Source organism: Nomascus leucogenys, chromosome 10, assembly GCF_006542625.1.
Source record: "Nomascus leucogenys isolate Asia chromosome 10, Asia_NLE_v1, whole genome shotgun sequence".
Lineage (NCBI taxonomy): Eukaryota > Metazoa > Chordata > Mammalia > Primates > Hylobatidae > Nomascus > Nomascus leucogenys.
Window position 1 is genome coordinate 68,490,627 of NC_044390.1, and position 12,494 is coordinate 68,503,120.

Consider the following 12,494-nt stretch of genomic DNA (forward strand, 5'->3'; position numbering starts at 1 on the left):
TTTGAAGTGTATGTTTAAGTGTTGTGTGTTCTTTGTGCTTAAGTGTGTATCCCTTTTGAAGATACTTCATTGTGTTTGAAAATTTCCTGTGGTTGCTTTAGCATCAAGTCTGCTTCCATCCATCTGCAGCAAAACACATGAAATGAGTATATCTTTTCCTTTTGTATCTTAGGCAATTTTATCAAGAAAGCTGTTGGTCCCAGAAATCGATGATGTCATGCGGAAAGTATCCAAGTTGGCAGTCTCTGCACAAAGTGAACCTGCCAGGGTCCAGTGCAGACAGGTTTGTAGAGAGCACTTATCCCCATCGCAAGGGCTGGGCCCTGCCGCATCTTTGTGGCAGAGGTGTCAACATTGGCTGAATTCTGAAGACTACCTACCTTGTGTCGTATTGTTGCTTTATGCTGAGACTTGGGTGTCCTGGTGCAGGTGGTCAGGGGAGGCTTTTCTGGGGACTGACAGGCAGGCCAAAATTTGAAGGACGAGAAAGGCTTAGCTTTCAAGGTGAGGGGGCAGTAGAGGCTTGAGGTGAGTGAGAGCTTAGCTTGGTTGAGGAGCTCAACACAGGTAAGTGAATTGAGGGGTGGGGAGCCAGGTTGCGCAGGACCTTGTGGTCTTGTTAAAGATTTGGGGCTTTGTTCTTTTTTTTTTTTTTTTTGAGATGGAGTCTCGCTCTGTCGCCAGGCTGGAGTGCAGTGGCGTGATCTCAGCTCACTGCCACCTCCGCCTCCCAGGTTCAAGTGATTCTACTGGCTCAGCCTCCCGAGTAGCTAGGACTACAGGCATGCACCACCACACCCAGCTAATTTTTGTATTTTTAGTAGAGATGAGGTTTCACCATGTTAGCCAGGATGGTCTTGATCTCTTGACCTCGTGATCCACCCACCTTGGCCTCCCAAAGTGCTGGGATTACAGGCGTGAGCCATGGCGCCTGGTGCGGCTTTGTTCTAAGAATAGTAAGGAGCTATTTAAATCCTTAGGGAGAGGAGTGGCAGGATCAGGTTTATATCTATACATCTGTCAATCTCTAATTTTATGAGCACATACTGTGCCCAAAGAGGTGGAAAGGTCTAAGTTGGAAATAGGAACTCAGGGTTGCAGGTGGGTTTGGGCTGCTGAGGAGGCCAGGGTGGAAGGGAAGATGCATGTCTCTGGAAATAATTGCTTGGCCACTATTAGGAAGAAGAAGGGTGAGCTGCTATTAAGCACTAGCTGTGTGCCTAGCACTTTAAATGCATGACCTCTGTTTACAGGTACCCTTCAGAAGAAACGGTATCCCCATTTTACCGCTAGAGAAAGGCAGGCCTTGGAAACTTGAATGATGTCACTTAGTTCTCACAGTTTATTAATAAAGGAGGCTAGATACCATAGTGGTTTGAAAGTGCAGCCTTTGGACACAGACTAGTCATGGAATTCTGGCAGTGTCACATGAACAAGTTTCTTATTGTCTCGGCCAACTTCATTCCCTTCAACTAGAAAATGGGCTATTATCACGAACTTCCTAAGGGAATGATGAGATTTAACTGAGAAACACTTAACGCAGTGCTTGGCACATAGAGAGTTTTTAGTAAATGCATCGGTTATTATTATCAGTATTGATATTATCACTATGTTGTTATTCTTGTTGAAGGGGAGATACCAGGTTGAACCACAGTCCATACTGTGGTACACCTGTCACCACCTGTCACAGAGAGATCAGCTTCCAACCTGTGGGCTTAGATTTGAAGTCTTAAACCACAGTGCCAGTGGCAGGCCAGGGCTTGCCTCTGTCAGGCACATAGGGCAGGACCAGATAAATGGTGGGAGAAATGAAGGGTCACAGTTGCTATTGACCTCATAGGCAGATTTAGCTGGAGTGCATTGGAAAGCCTGATTGATTGCCATTCTGTAAAGTTTTTATAACCTACCAGTGAGTTCCAGAAAACAGCTTAGGAAACAGGAATACTAGAGACGAGATCCAAATAATCATCTGTGTTGTGTGACTTTTGTCCCTAGGTTTTTCTGAAATATATTCTTGACTATCCCCTGGGTGACAAATTGAGACCAAACTTGGAATTCATGCTCGCTCAACTGAAGTAAGCTTAAGCTATTAACTACACAGGGGCGGAGGGCAGTTTCTTCTTTCCCTTTAACATGGTGGCTGTCTGAAAAAGGATGGGGCCTAAGTATAATGGTACATTCTCTGAGCATACTGTTATATGACACATTGACTTGATAATCACACATTGTGCTTGGCTTCATATAGCCGTTCTCTGAGTTGCTTTTCAATCTAGTTTAACCATTGATTGTCATAAGAGTCCACTTAGGAGAATGTTGAAATCTGATACATTTAAAACTGCACAATGATAGCTTAATGGATATATACAAGCATTAAAATTAGGGAAACAGAGCATTTTCCATTTTTTAAGAAGTAAACTGACACCTTGATATAATATTTTAATTTTTTTAATAATTATTGGTAAATTTAGAAGATACTAACAAATCCACCTAATGTCCTTCCCCTAGTTACGAACATGAGACCGGGAGAGAGTCCACCTTGGAAATGATCGCATATCTCTTTGACACATTCCCTCAGGTACTGTGACCCCAGAGATAAGCCCTGTGACTCCTGGAAGTCCTCAGTCCCCCTTTGCTAGAGCATCTGTAGGAATTCCGTTCTGAGTGCTCACATGTGCCTCTTTTCTTTTAGGGGCTGCTCCACGAGAACTGTGGAATGTTCTTTATCCCTCTTTGTCTAATGACGATCAATGATGACTCTGCCACGTGCAAAAAGATGGCATCCATGACAATCAAGTCCCTACTTGGTAAAATCAGCCTCGAGAAAAAAGATTGGCTGTTTGATATGGTTACCACTTGGTTTGGAGCAAAAAAGGTGTGCATTGCTTTTAGTCACAGTTCAGTGACAAGTCAGCTTTGGGGATCATAGTTTAAGTAAGAATATATGTTATACAGTGTTGAATTGGTTTTTTTCCCAGATAGTGTTATTTTTGTCTGATTATGCAAATAGTATATTCTTAAAGTTTCCCAAAGTGTAAGAAGTTATAGAAAGTAATATAAAAATCAGCCATATTCCTACTACGTTATTGTTAGGAAAGTATTCCACTACATGAATGTAACATAATTTACTTAACTAGCTCCTAATGATGAATACCTTTGTTTCCAATTTTGCATATTCGATTACTGAAATGCAATTTTTATCCTTTTATCCACTTGGTACCTCTGTCACCATCATTGTTGGCCCATCTTTGTGAAACATAAACAACATGTGCCCTGTGTTAATGAGTAACTTGTTGCATACCCACTTAATGTGGGGTGGGCATGAGACTTCTTTCCATTTCCTTTTAATTTAAAATGGAAAAAAAATATTAAAGTATTCACTGGATAATAATAATGCCTCTTTTTAAAACATTATTCTTGAGTGTAAAAATTTCCCCACATTTTGTATATTGGCCATCAAAGCTCCATAATTTACTGATTTCTGGCATAAGAAAGAAATGTTTATTGTCTCTGAATGTTGAGGACAAAATAAATGCCCACCTTTATTTTACAGTTTCAGAAAAGGCCTCCCAAGTTCTCTTGACATTGTCTTGTGGTTTATTTTTGGTAGCGCTTAAATAGACAACTTGCTGCCCTGATCTGTGGCTTGTTTGTGGAAAGTGAAGGAGTTGATTTTGAGAAAAGACTTGGAACTGTCCTTCCTGTGATTGAAAAGGAAATTGATCCTGAAAACTTTAAAGATGTAAGTAATTTGCTAGTGAATAAAACTTTTCTAACTTATAGTTTTACTTGAGGTGATGTAGCTAACATTAGATATTAGCTTATAGGTTAAATATATTTATAGCTGTAGCTATTTATAGCTAATCAATTAAATATTTGTGTTCAAAAGTGTCCTTTATCATAAAAGCAAAAATTCAGTGTAGTTAGAACTTTTTAAAATGAACGTTATAGCCAGGCATGGTAGCACATGCCTGTACTTCCACCTTTTCAGGAGGCTGAGGCAGGAGGACCGTGCCACTGTACTCCAGCCTGGCTAACAGAGCAAGACCCTGACTCAAAAAAAAAAAGGGGGGTTGGGGGATTAAAGTATCTTCATGGTATATGAAGATCATAGGTTCTCAACTCAGGCAATTTTGCCCCCCCAGGTGACATTTGGCAATGTCTGGAAACATTTTTGATTGTCACAACTGGAGGGTGGAGGTGCTACTGGGATCTAGAGCATAGAGGAGCAGGGATGCTGGTAACATCCTACAGTGCAATGGCAGTCCCCACAGGAAAGGATCATCTGGCCTACAATGTCAGGAGTGCCGAGGGAGGTTCAGAAACGGGTGGATTGACATGCTGGAGTAAAATTGTCCATCAGATACTTTCAGATTGTTGTTTTCATTGATTTACATCCGTCTTGTTTTTAGATCATGGAAGAAACTGAAGAAAAAGCTGCAGATCGCCTTCTGTTTAGTTTTCTTACACTGATAACTAAACTTATCAAGGAATGTAATATTATTCAGTTTACCAAACCCGCTGAGACTTTGAGTAAAATCTGGAGTAAGTGTTTCCCTTTTTATTTAAATCAAGCACATTTGTTGTCATAGAATTACTGAAAGCAGATTTGAGAAATTCGAATATGAATACTTCAGAAAGTATACAATGTCAGGAAAAGAGTCCATGAGAAAAAACTTAAAAGGTTCTATCAGAGTGATTACAGTGAAAATGTTCCCTTCTGAAAAAAAAAAAGTATGATTTCATAAGTAATACCTTTCAAAGTCCTGTTTGGTACTTAATAATTTCAGATATGTCTCTTTTTTTCCTATTTATTTTCCCTCAGGTACAACTGACAAGTAAAAACTGTATATATTTATGGTGTACAATGTATTGTTTTGATGTATGTACTTGTGGTCTGTATTTCCATCCAGTCTTTCTTTTCGTTCAATAGGAATAGGGTTTTTTTTGAGAGGTTGCTTAGTTCCATATAAACTTTGATATCCTGTTTGCACCTAAGTAAGCATATTACTATCTATAAGACATCTAGTAGATATCCTTTTAAATAGCTATATAGTAGTCCATTACGTACATATGCCATTATTTACTAAATGATTTCACAAGTTGTCACACAGTTGTGCATCACCTAACAATAGAGATACGTTCTGAGAAATATATTGTTACGCGATTTTGTTGTTGGAACTTCGTAACAGTATACTTAGACAAATCTAGATGGTATAGCCTATTATACCCCTAGACTATATGGTCCAGCCTGTTGCTAAAAACCTGTACAGCAAGTACTGTACTGAATACTGTAGGCATTTGTAACAGGGTCTTTGTGAATCTAAACATAGCCAAACATAGAAAGGGTACAGTAAAAATACAGTGTGTATTTTTTTTTGAGTAGTGCCAAACCGTTTTATAATCTTATGGAACCACTTTTTTTTTTTTGAGACGGAGTCTCGCTCTGTCACCCAGACTGGAGTGCAATGGCACGATCTCAGTGCACTGCAACCTCCTCCGCCTTCTGGACTCAAGTGATTCTTCCGCCTCAGCCTCCCAAGTAGCTGGGATTACAGGCACATGCTGCCACACCGGCTAATTTTTGTATTTTTTGTAGAGATGGGGTTTCACCATGTTGGCCAGGCTGGTCTTGAACTCCTGACCTCAGGTGATCCGCCCGCCTCGGCCTCCCAAAGTGCTGGGATTACACGCGTGAGCCACTGTGCCCGGCCGGGACCACGTCTTATGTGGTCTGTTGTTAACTGAAATAAAGTATTCACCTGGTTTAAGAGCCAGAACTCAGATTTGTGAGAAATAACAAGGTTACTGTATGACCTACTCAGGTGTGGCTTCATTGCAACATGGCCAGATTATTACAAAGATTCATATAGATCAAAAGTAAAAATGTGTCTGTGAAATATAGCAGCAAAGACTAAAACTGAGATATGACATGGTTAATCCATCCTGTTCCCCAAAACCCACATTATAAAACTTTTTTTTTGAGACGGAGTCTCACTCTGTCGCCAGGCTGGAGTGCAGTTGTCTGATCTCAGCTCACTGCAACCTTTGCCTCCCAGGTTCAAGTGATTCTCCTGCCTCAGCCTCCTGAGTAGCTGGGATTACAGGTGCTTGCCACCATGCCCAGCTAATTTTTGTAGTTTTACTAGAGACAGGGTTTCACCATGATGGCCAGGATGGTCTCCATCTCTTGACCTCGTGATCCACCTGCCTTGGCCTCCCAAAGTGCTGGGATTACAGGCATGAGGCACTGCACCCAGCCTAAAACTTTCTTTTCTTTTCTTTTTCCTTTACACGGAGGGAGATACAGCAGGGAAGGGGAAGTTTGGGTCTCAATGGAGTGGTGGTCACTGGAGAGGGGTCACACTCAAGGCCAAGGTTTTTTCAAAGATAATTTTTAGACCATTAGTGTATCAGACTTTTAATTTGCTTATTTAGCATGCCCATCTTCCTTTATATGTTTAAGTTCTTTACCAGCATTGGGAAATAAGATTAATACTGTCTGTGCTGCCTCCTAAGAACTTTATTGATGGTTAAATGAGATCATGTTCATGAAAGTGTTAGGGTCTCAGCTGGGCATGGTGGCTTAGGCCTGTCATCCCAGCACTTTGGGAGGCTGAGGCTTGCAGATTGCTTGAGCTCAGGAGTTTAAGACCAGCATGGGCAACGTGGCGAAACCCCATCTCTACAAAAAATAACTTTCTGAGTATGGTGTATGGAGAATGGCCATGTAGCCAAATGCTGAAAATTAAGAGTTTGAAGGTCAGATCAAGCTAGGGCCCAGGCCTGGCTCTGCCTGTTATAGCTTAGCATGTCACACAGCCTCTCTGGAACACTTGTTTCTTCATCTGTAAGATGGAAATTATAATTCCAACGTCACAGCATTGTTATGAGGTCTGCATGAGGTAATACATGTAACACAATTAGCCTTGTCCCTGGCATATAGAAAACCTTCAGTAAGTAAATGATAGCTTTACAGGCAGCTACTTGGAGCCACCAGTTCTACTCATTAGAAACAAGCCTGTACCTATATACATACTTACATTACTCAATTTAGAAAATGTAACTGTTGGCCAGGCGCAGTGGCTCACACCTGTAATCCCAGCACTTTGGAAGGCTGAGGCAAGTGGATCACTTAAGGAGTTTGAGAGCAGCCTGGCCAATATGATGAAACCCTGTCTCTACTAAAAATACAAAAATTAGCTGGGTGTGGTGGTGAGTGCCTCTAGTAACAATTACTCAGGTGGCTGAGGCAGGGGGATTGCTTGAACCCAGGAGGCAGAGGTTGTAGTGAGCCGAGAGTAGACCACTGCATTCCAGCCTGGGTGATGGGAATGAAACCCTGTCTCAAAAAAAAAAAAAAGAAAAGAAAAGAAAAGAAAATGTAACTGTAACTGTTAATGTCACCTTATCTCCCTTGAATCTGAAACTAGTTCTTATGGAACTGGTCTGTTTGAGGGCTGTTTGTACCACATTAGAGTCATTTAACCACTCTAGGAGTTGGTTTTCTAGTCGCTTCCAGTGCCTCTCCCACCTCACTTCTCTCTAGCTCCTGTGAGCTTCTGGGAAGCAAGGACTATTTGTCTTTTTCTAAATTGATACATAATTATGCCTACTTATGGGGTATCTATGATATTTTGATACATGCATACAATTTCCAATGATCCAGTTGGGGTAACGAGAATATCCTTCCCCTTGAACATTTATTCTCTGTGTTGGGAACATTTCAAATCTTCCAGCTATTTTGAAATGTTCAGTACATCAGTGTTAACCATAGTCACCCTACTGTGCTGTCCAACACTAAACTTATTCCTTCTATCTAATTCTATTTTTGTACACATTAACCAATTTCTTTTCATCCCCTGCCCCCACTTCCCAGCCACTGGCCTATTTTGTTCATCTTTGGTTCCCCACTCCAAACACATAATACTCTGTAAATGCTTAACTTAGTCATATTTACCTCTAAACAATCAGGAAGGCCGTGTGACATCCACGAATGCTTTTTGGTTCCCTTAGGTCATGTGCATTCTCACCTGAGACATCCACACAACTGGGTGTGGCTCACAGCAGCCCAGATTTTTGGATTACTCTTTGCCTCTTGCCAGCCAGAGGAGCTTATTCAAAAATGGAATACCAAAAAGACCAAAAAACACCTCCCAGAACCTGTAGCAATCAAGTTCCTAGCCAGTGACCTTGACCAAAAGGTAAGGTTTCTCTCAAACCTTTTCCTTCCCTCGTGACTGTAAAATGTTCCTTCTGGTTCATGTAACTATCTTCGGGCCAGCCCTTGGGAGAAACTCTTCCAACCAACAATTTGTTGTAGAGGTGAATCAATAGGAATGTTAGTCACTGGAGAGGGGTCACTCTCAAGGCCAGGGTTTTTTTCAAAGATAATTTTTAGACCATTAGTGTAGTCAGACTTTTAATTTGCTTATTTATTTAGCATGCCCATCTTCCATTATATGTTTAAGTTTTTTTTTTTTCTTTTTTGAAATGGAGTCTCACTCTGTCACCCAGGCTGTAGTGCAGTGGTGTGAGCTCGGGTCACTGCAACCTCTGCCTCCCGAATTCAAGGGATTCTTCTGCCTCAGCCTCCCAAGTACCTGGGATTACAGGCGCACGCCACCACGCCCAGCTAATGTTTAAGTTGTTTATCAGCATTGGAAAATAAGATTAATACTGTCTGTCTTGCCTCCTAATAACCTTGTTGATGATGTAAATGAGATCACGTTCATGAAAATGTCAGGGGCCAGGCCAGGCATGGTGACTCACATCTGTCATCCCAGCACTTTGGGAGGCTGAGGCAAGCAGATCACTTGAGCTCAGGAGTTCGAGACTAGCCTGGGCAACATGGCGAAAACCTATCTCTACAAAAAATACAAAAATTAGCTGGAAATGGTGGTGTACACCTGTAGTCCTAGCTACTTGGGAGACTTACATAGGCGGATCACCTGAGCCTGGGGAGGTCAAGGTTACAGTGGGCTGTGATCATGCCACTGCACTCCAGCCTGGGCAAGAACGAGATCTTATCTCAAAAAAAGAAAAAGACAGAAAGAAAAGAAAAGAAAATGTTAGGGGCCATGATATATGTGTCTCTGGTTTCCTAGGTCCTAGCACAATGTCTTACTCATAGTGGAACCCCATAAATATTGAATGAGTGGAGGGTAGAAGGGAAGAAAAGAGGAAGAAAAAAATATTGGACTGTTGCAAAGTGCTCTACTAGTAATGTAGAGGATTGGCCAGGCGCGGTGGCTCATGCCTGTAATCCCAGCATGTTGGGAGGCTGAGGTGGGTGGATCACCTGAGATCAGGAGTTCGAGACCAGCCTGGCCAACATGGCAAAACCCCATAACTACTAAAAATACAAAAAATTAGCCGAGTGTGGTGGTAGGCGCCTGTAATCCCAGCTACTTGGGAGGCTGAGGCAGGAGAATTGCCTGAACCCGGGAAGCAGAGGTTGCAGTGAGCCGAGATCACTCCACTGCAGTCCAGCCTGGGCCACAGAGCGAGACTGTCCAAAAAAAAAAAAAAATGTAGAGGATTATTACCTGTTTCTCCCCAGAATGTGAAAGTATCCCATTTATTTGGGATGAAATGCTTAGGGCAGGTAGAAGGGAGCAGTTACACCATTTCTGGTCGGGAACCCTTCCTCTCCTGATATACAGGTGGTCATTCAGAGCAAAATCCAGTACGTTAGTTGTATTACAGTTATTATGTTTAGCTTTTTAAAAACAATCAGAAATGTCCTGTGTTTTGTCTACCAATGTCCATTTTCTTTTCACAGATGAAAAGTATCTCTCTCGCCTCTTGCCATCAATTGCATTCCAAATTCTTGGATCAGTCTCTAGGAGAACAGGTAAGAATTGTAGTTCTCCCAGTTTAAAAGAAGGGGCCGGCTGGGCATGGTGGCCCGCGCCTGTAATCCCAGCACTTTGAGAGGCCAAGGTGGCCAGATCACCTGAGGTCAGGAGTTCGAGATGAGCCTGGCCAACATGGTGAAACCCCATCTCTACTAAAAATACAAAAAAATTAGCTGGGCGTGATTGCGGGTGCCTGTAATCCCAGCTACTCGGGAGGCTGAGGCAGGGAGAATTGCTTGAATGCAGGAGGCAGAGGTTGCAGTGAGCCAAAATCGTGCCACTGCACTCCATCCTAGGTGACAGAACGAGACTCGGTCTCAGAAATAAAGAAGGGGCCTATTCTATCAACAGTCTAAGCTTACATTTGTTATTTTGTTTTGAACCTATCTTAATGCTTGGGGGATTAGATGAAATACAGACATACACTCAAATATATGTTCAAATACACATATGTCTTGTCAACGCTGGGTCCGTGTTGGGATTACTCTTTGCTCCATTTAAAATTCCCAATAAGGGTCTGGGTGCGGTGACTCACGACTATAATCCCAGCACTGTGAGAGGCCGAGGCAGGTGGATCACTTGAGGCCAGGAGTTCAAGACCATCTTGGCCAACATGGTGAAACTTCATCTCTACTAAAAAGACAAAAATTAGCTGGGCGTGGTGGCGCATGCCTGTAGTCCCAGCTACACAGGAGGCTGAGGCAAGAGACTCACTTGAACTGGGGAGGCAGAGGTTGCAGTGAGCCGAAATCACCACACTGCACTCCAGCCTGGGCAACAGAGCTAGACTCTGTATAAAAAAAAAAAAGAGAGAGAGAGAGAAATAGTTATTTCTATGTAGAATGGCGGAAGGAATTTAATGGAGGTAGAGATGAAAGCTGTTGTTAAAAATGTAAAATGGGGCTGGTGTGGTGACTCACACCTGTAATATCAGCACTTCAGGAGGCCGAGATGAGCAGATCTCTTGAGGCCAGGAGTTCAAGACCAGCCTGGCCAACATGGCAAAACCCTGTCTCTACTAAAAATACAAAAATTAGCTGAGCATGGTGGCCTGTAGTCCCAGCTGCTGGGGTGGCTGAGGCATGAGAATCGCTTGAACCCAGAGGCAGAGGTTTCACTGAGCCGAGATTGTACCACTGCACTCCAGCCTGGGTGACAAAGTGATACTCTGTCTCAAAAAATACCCAAAAAACAAAATAAAACAAAAAATGTAAATGGAGGGCCTGGAAAGAAATTGTTTCCTTATTCTGTGTGACTTTAAAGGGTAGAACTAGTCCAGATAGATCAAAGTTACATGGAAATGGGTTTGGATGCCCTATGAGGAAGAACTTAAGAATGACCTAGGCCAGGCACGGTGGCTCACACCTGTAATTGCAGCACTTTGGGAAGCTGAAGCGGGCGGATCACCTAAGGTCAGGAGTTTGAGACCCGCCTGGCCAACATGGCAAAACCCCGTCTCTACTAAAAGTACAAAAATTAGCCAGGCGTGGTGGTGCATGCCTGTAATCCCAGCTTCTCAGGAGGCTGAGGCACAAGAATCATTTAAATCTGGGAGGGGAAGTCACAGTGAGCCGAGATTGTGCCACTGCCCTCAGCCTGGGTAACAGAGTGAGGCTGTCTTTAAAAAAAAAAAAGGAATGATCTAAAAATGGAGCCATCATCATTTAATAGTTGTTAAATAGTTGTAATACCTAGTTTGTTTTTGTTTTCTAAGTGTAGAATACCTATTTTAGCTTGTGCTCTACTAAGCCTTATTTATTTCAAAATCAATGTCCAATTTCTTCCCCCCCACCGTTTTTTTTAAAGGTTGTTAAGAATTTGTTGTTCGTAGCCAAAGTCTTGTATTTACTGGAACCTTATTGTGAGGATAAGCAAAGTAAGATAAAAGACCTGGAAGAACAAGAGGCTTTAGAAGATGGCGTGGCCTGTGCAGATGAGAAGGCAGAGTCTGACGGAGAAGAGAAGGAAGAGGTGAAGGAAGAGCTCGGCAGGCCGGCCACGCTGCTGTGGTTGATCCAGAAGCTGTCCCGGATCGCAAAACTGGAAGCTGCTTATTCGCCGAGAAACCCCTTAAAGGTGTGATGAATGCACAGAATGACTGAGAGTAGTCATTTCTCTTTAAAAAGTATTTTAATGATATTAGTGATCCTCCTAAGTCCCTAGAAACTTTATCTTTGAACCCCAAACTGCAGCAATAACATCCATCCCAAAATAGACTGAGCCCTGTTTTCTAAATTAATGCTGTGTCTATGATTGAGTGCTAAAGAGAAGTATTTCAAATGAAAAAAATGATCTGTACTTTCAGAGAACATGCATCTTTAAGTTCCTTGGCGCCGTAGCAATGGATCTTGGGATGGACAAGGTAAAGCTGTATCTCCCAATGATCATAGCTCCTTTGTTTCGAGAACTGAACAGCACCTATTCAGAGCAAGGTAACCCTGCCTCATCTGTTCTCCTGTCTTTTGCACATGAGGATTTCTTACTTCTCTCCTGAATGTTTCCTTCTTCCTTTCTGTCCTCCCTCCCTGCCAGAGATTTATTTTTATTTATATATATATTTTAATTATATATTATATACTTATATATGTTTATATTTATATATATACACACACACATAAATTAAAAAAAAAGAGAGAG

At 42.1% G+C, this 12,494-nt stretch overlaps 1 protein-coding gene across 1 annotated transcript in view; it reads left to right on the forward strand.

Moving 5' to 3' along the window:
- The window catches only part of UTP20 (UTP20 small subunit processome component), a 108,060-nt gene that overhangs the window by 92,390 nt on the left and 3,176 nt on the right, over positions 1-12,494 (forward strand). Inside the window, exons 51-60 of the mRNA XM_003269911.2 lie at positions 173-283; positions 1,996-2,075; positions 2,506-2,575; positions 2,690-2,872; positions 3,608-3,739; positions 4,410-4,542; positions 8,014-8,201; positions 9,782-9,853; positions 11,664-11,933; positions 12,163-12,289. Coding sequence (XP_003269959.1) covers positions 173-283; positions 1,996-2,075; positions 2,506-2,575; positions 2,690-2,872; positions 3,608-3,739; positions 4,410-4,542; positions 8,014-8,201; positions 9,782-9,853; positions 11,664-11,933; positions 12,163-12,289 — 1,366 coding nt within the window. The remainder of the gene's footprint in view (positions 1-172; positions 284-1,995; positions 2,076-2,505; positions 2,576-2,689; positions 2,873-3,607; positions 3,740-4,409; positions 4,543-8,013; positions 8,202-9,781; positions 9,854-11,663; positions 11,934-12,162; positions 12,290-12,494) is intronic.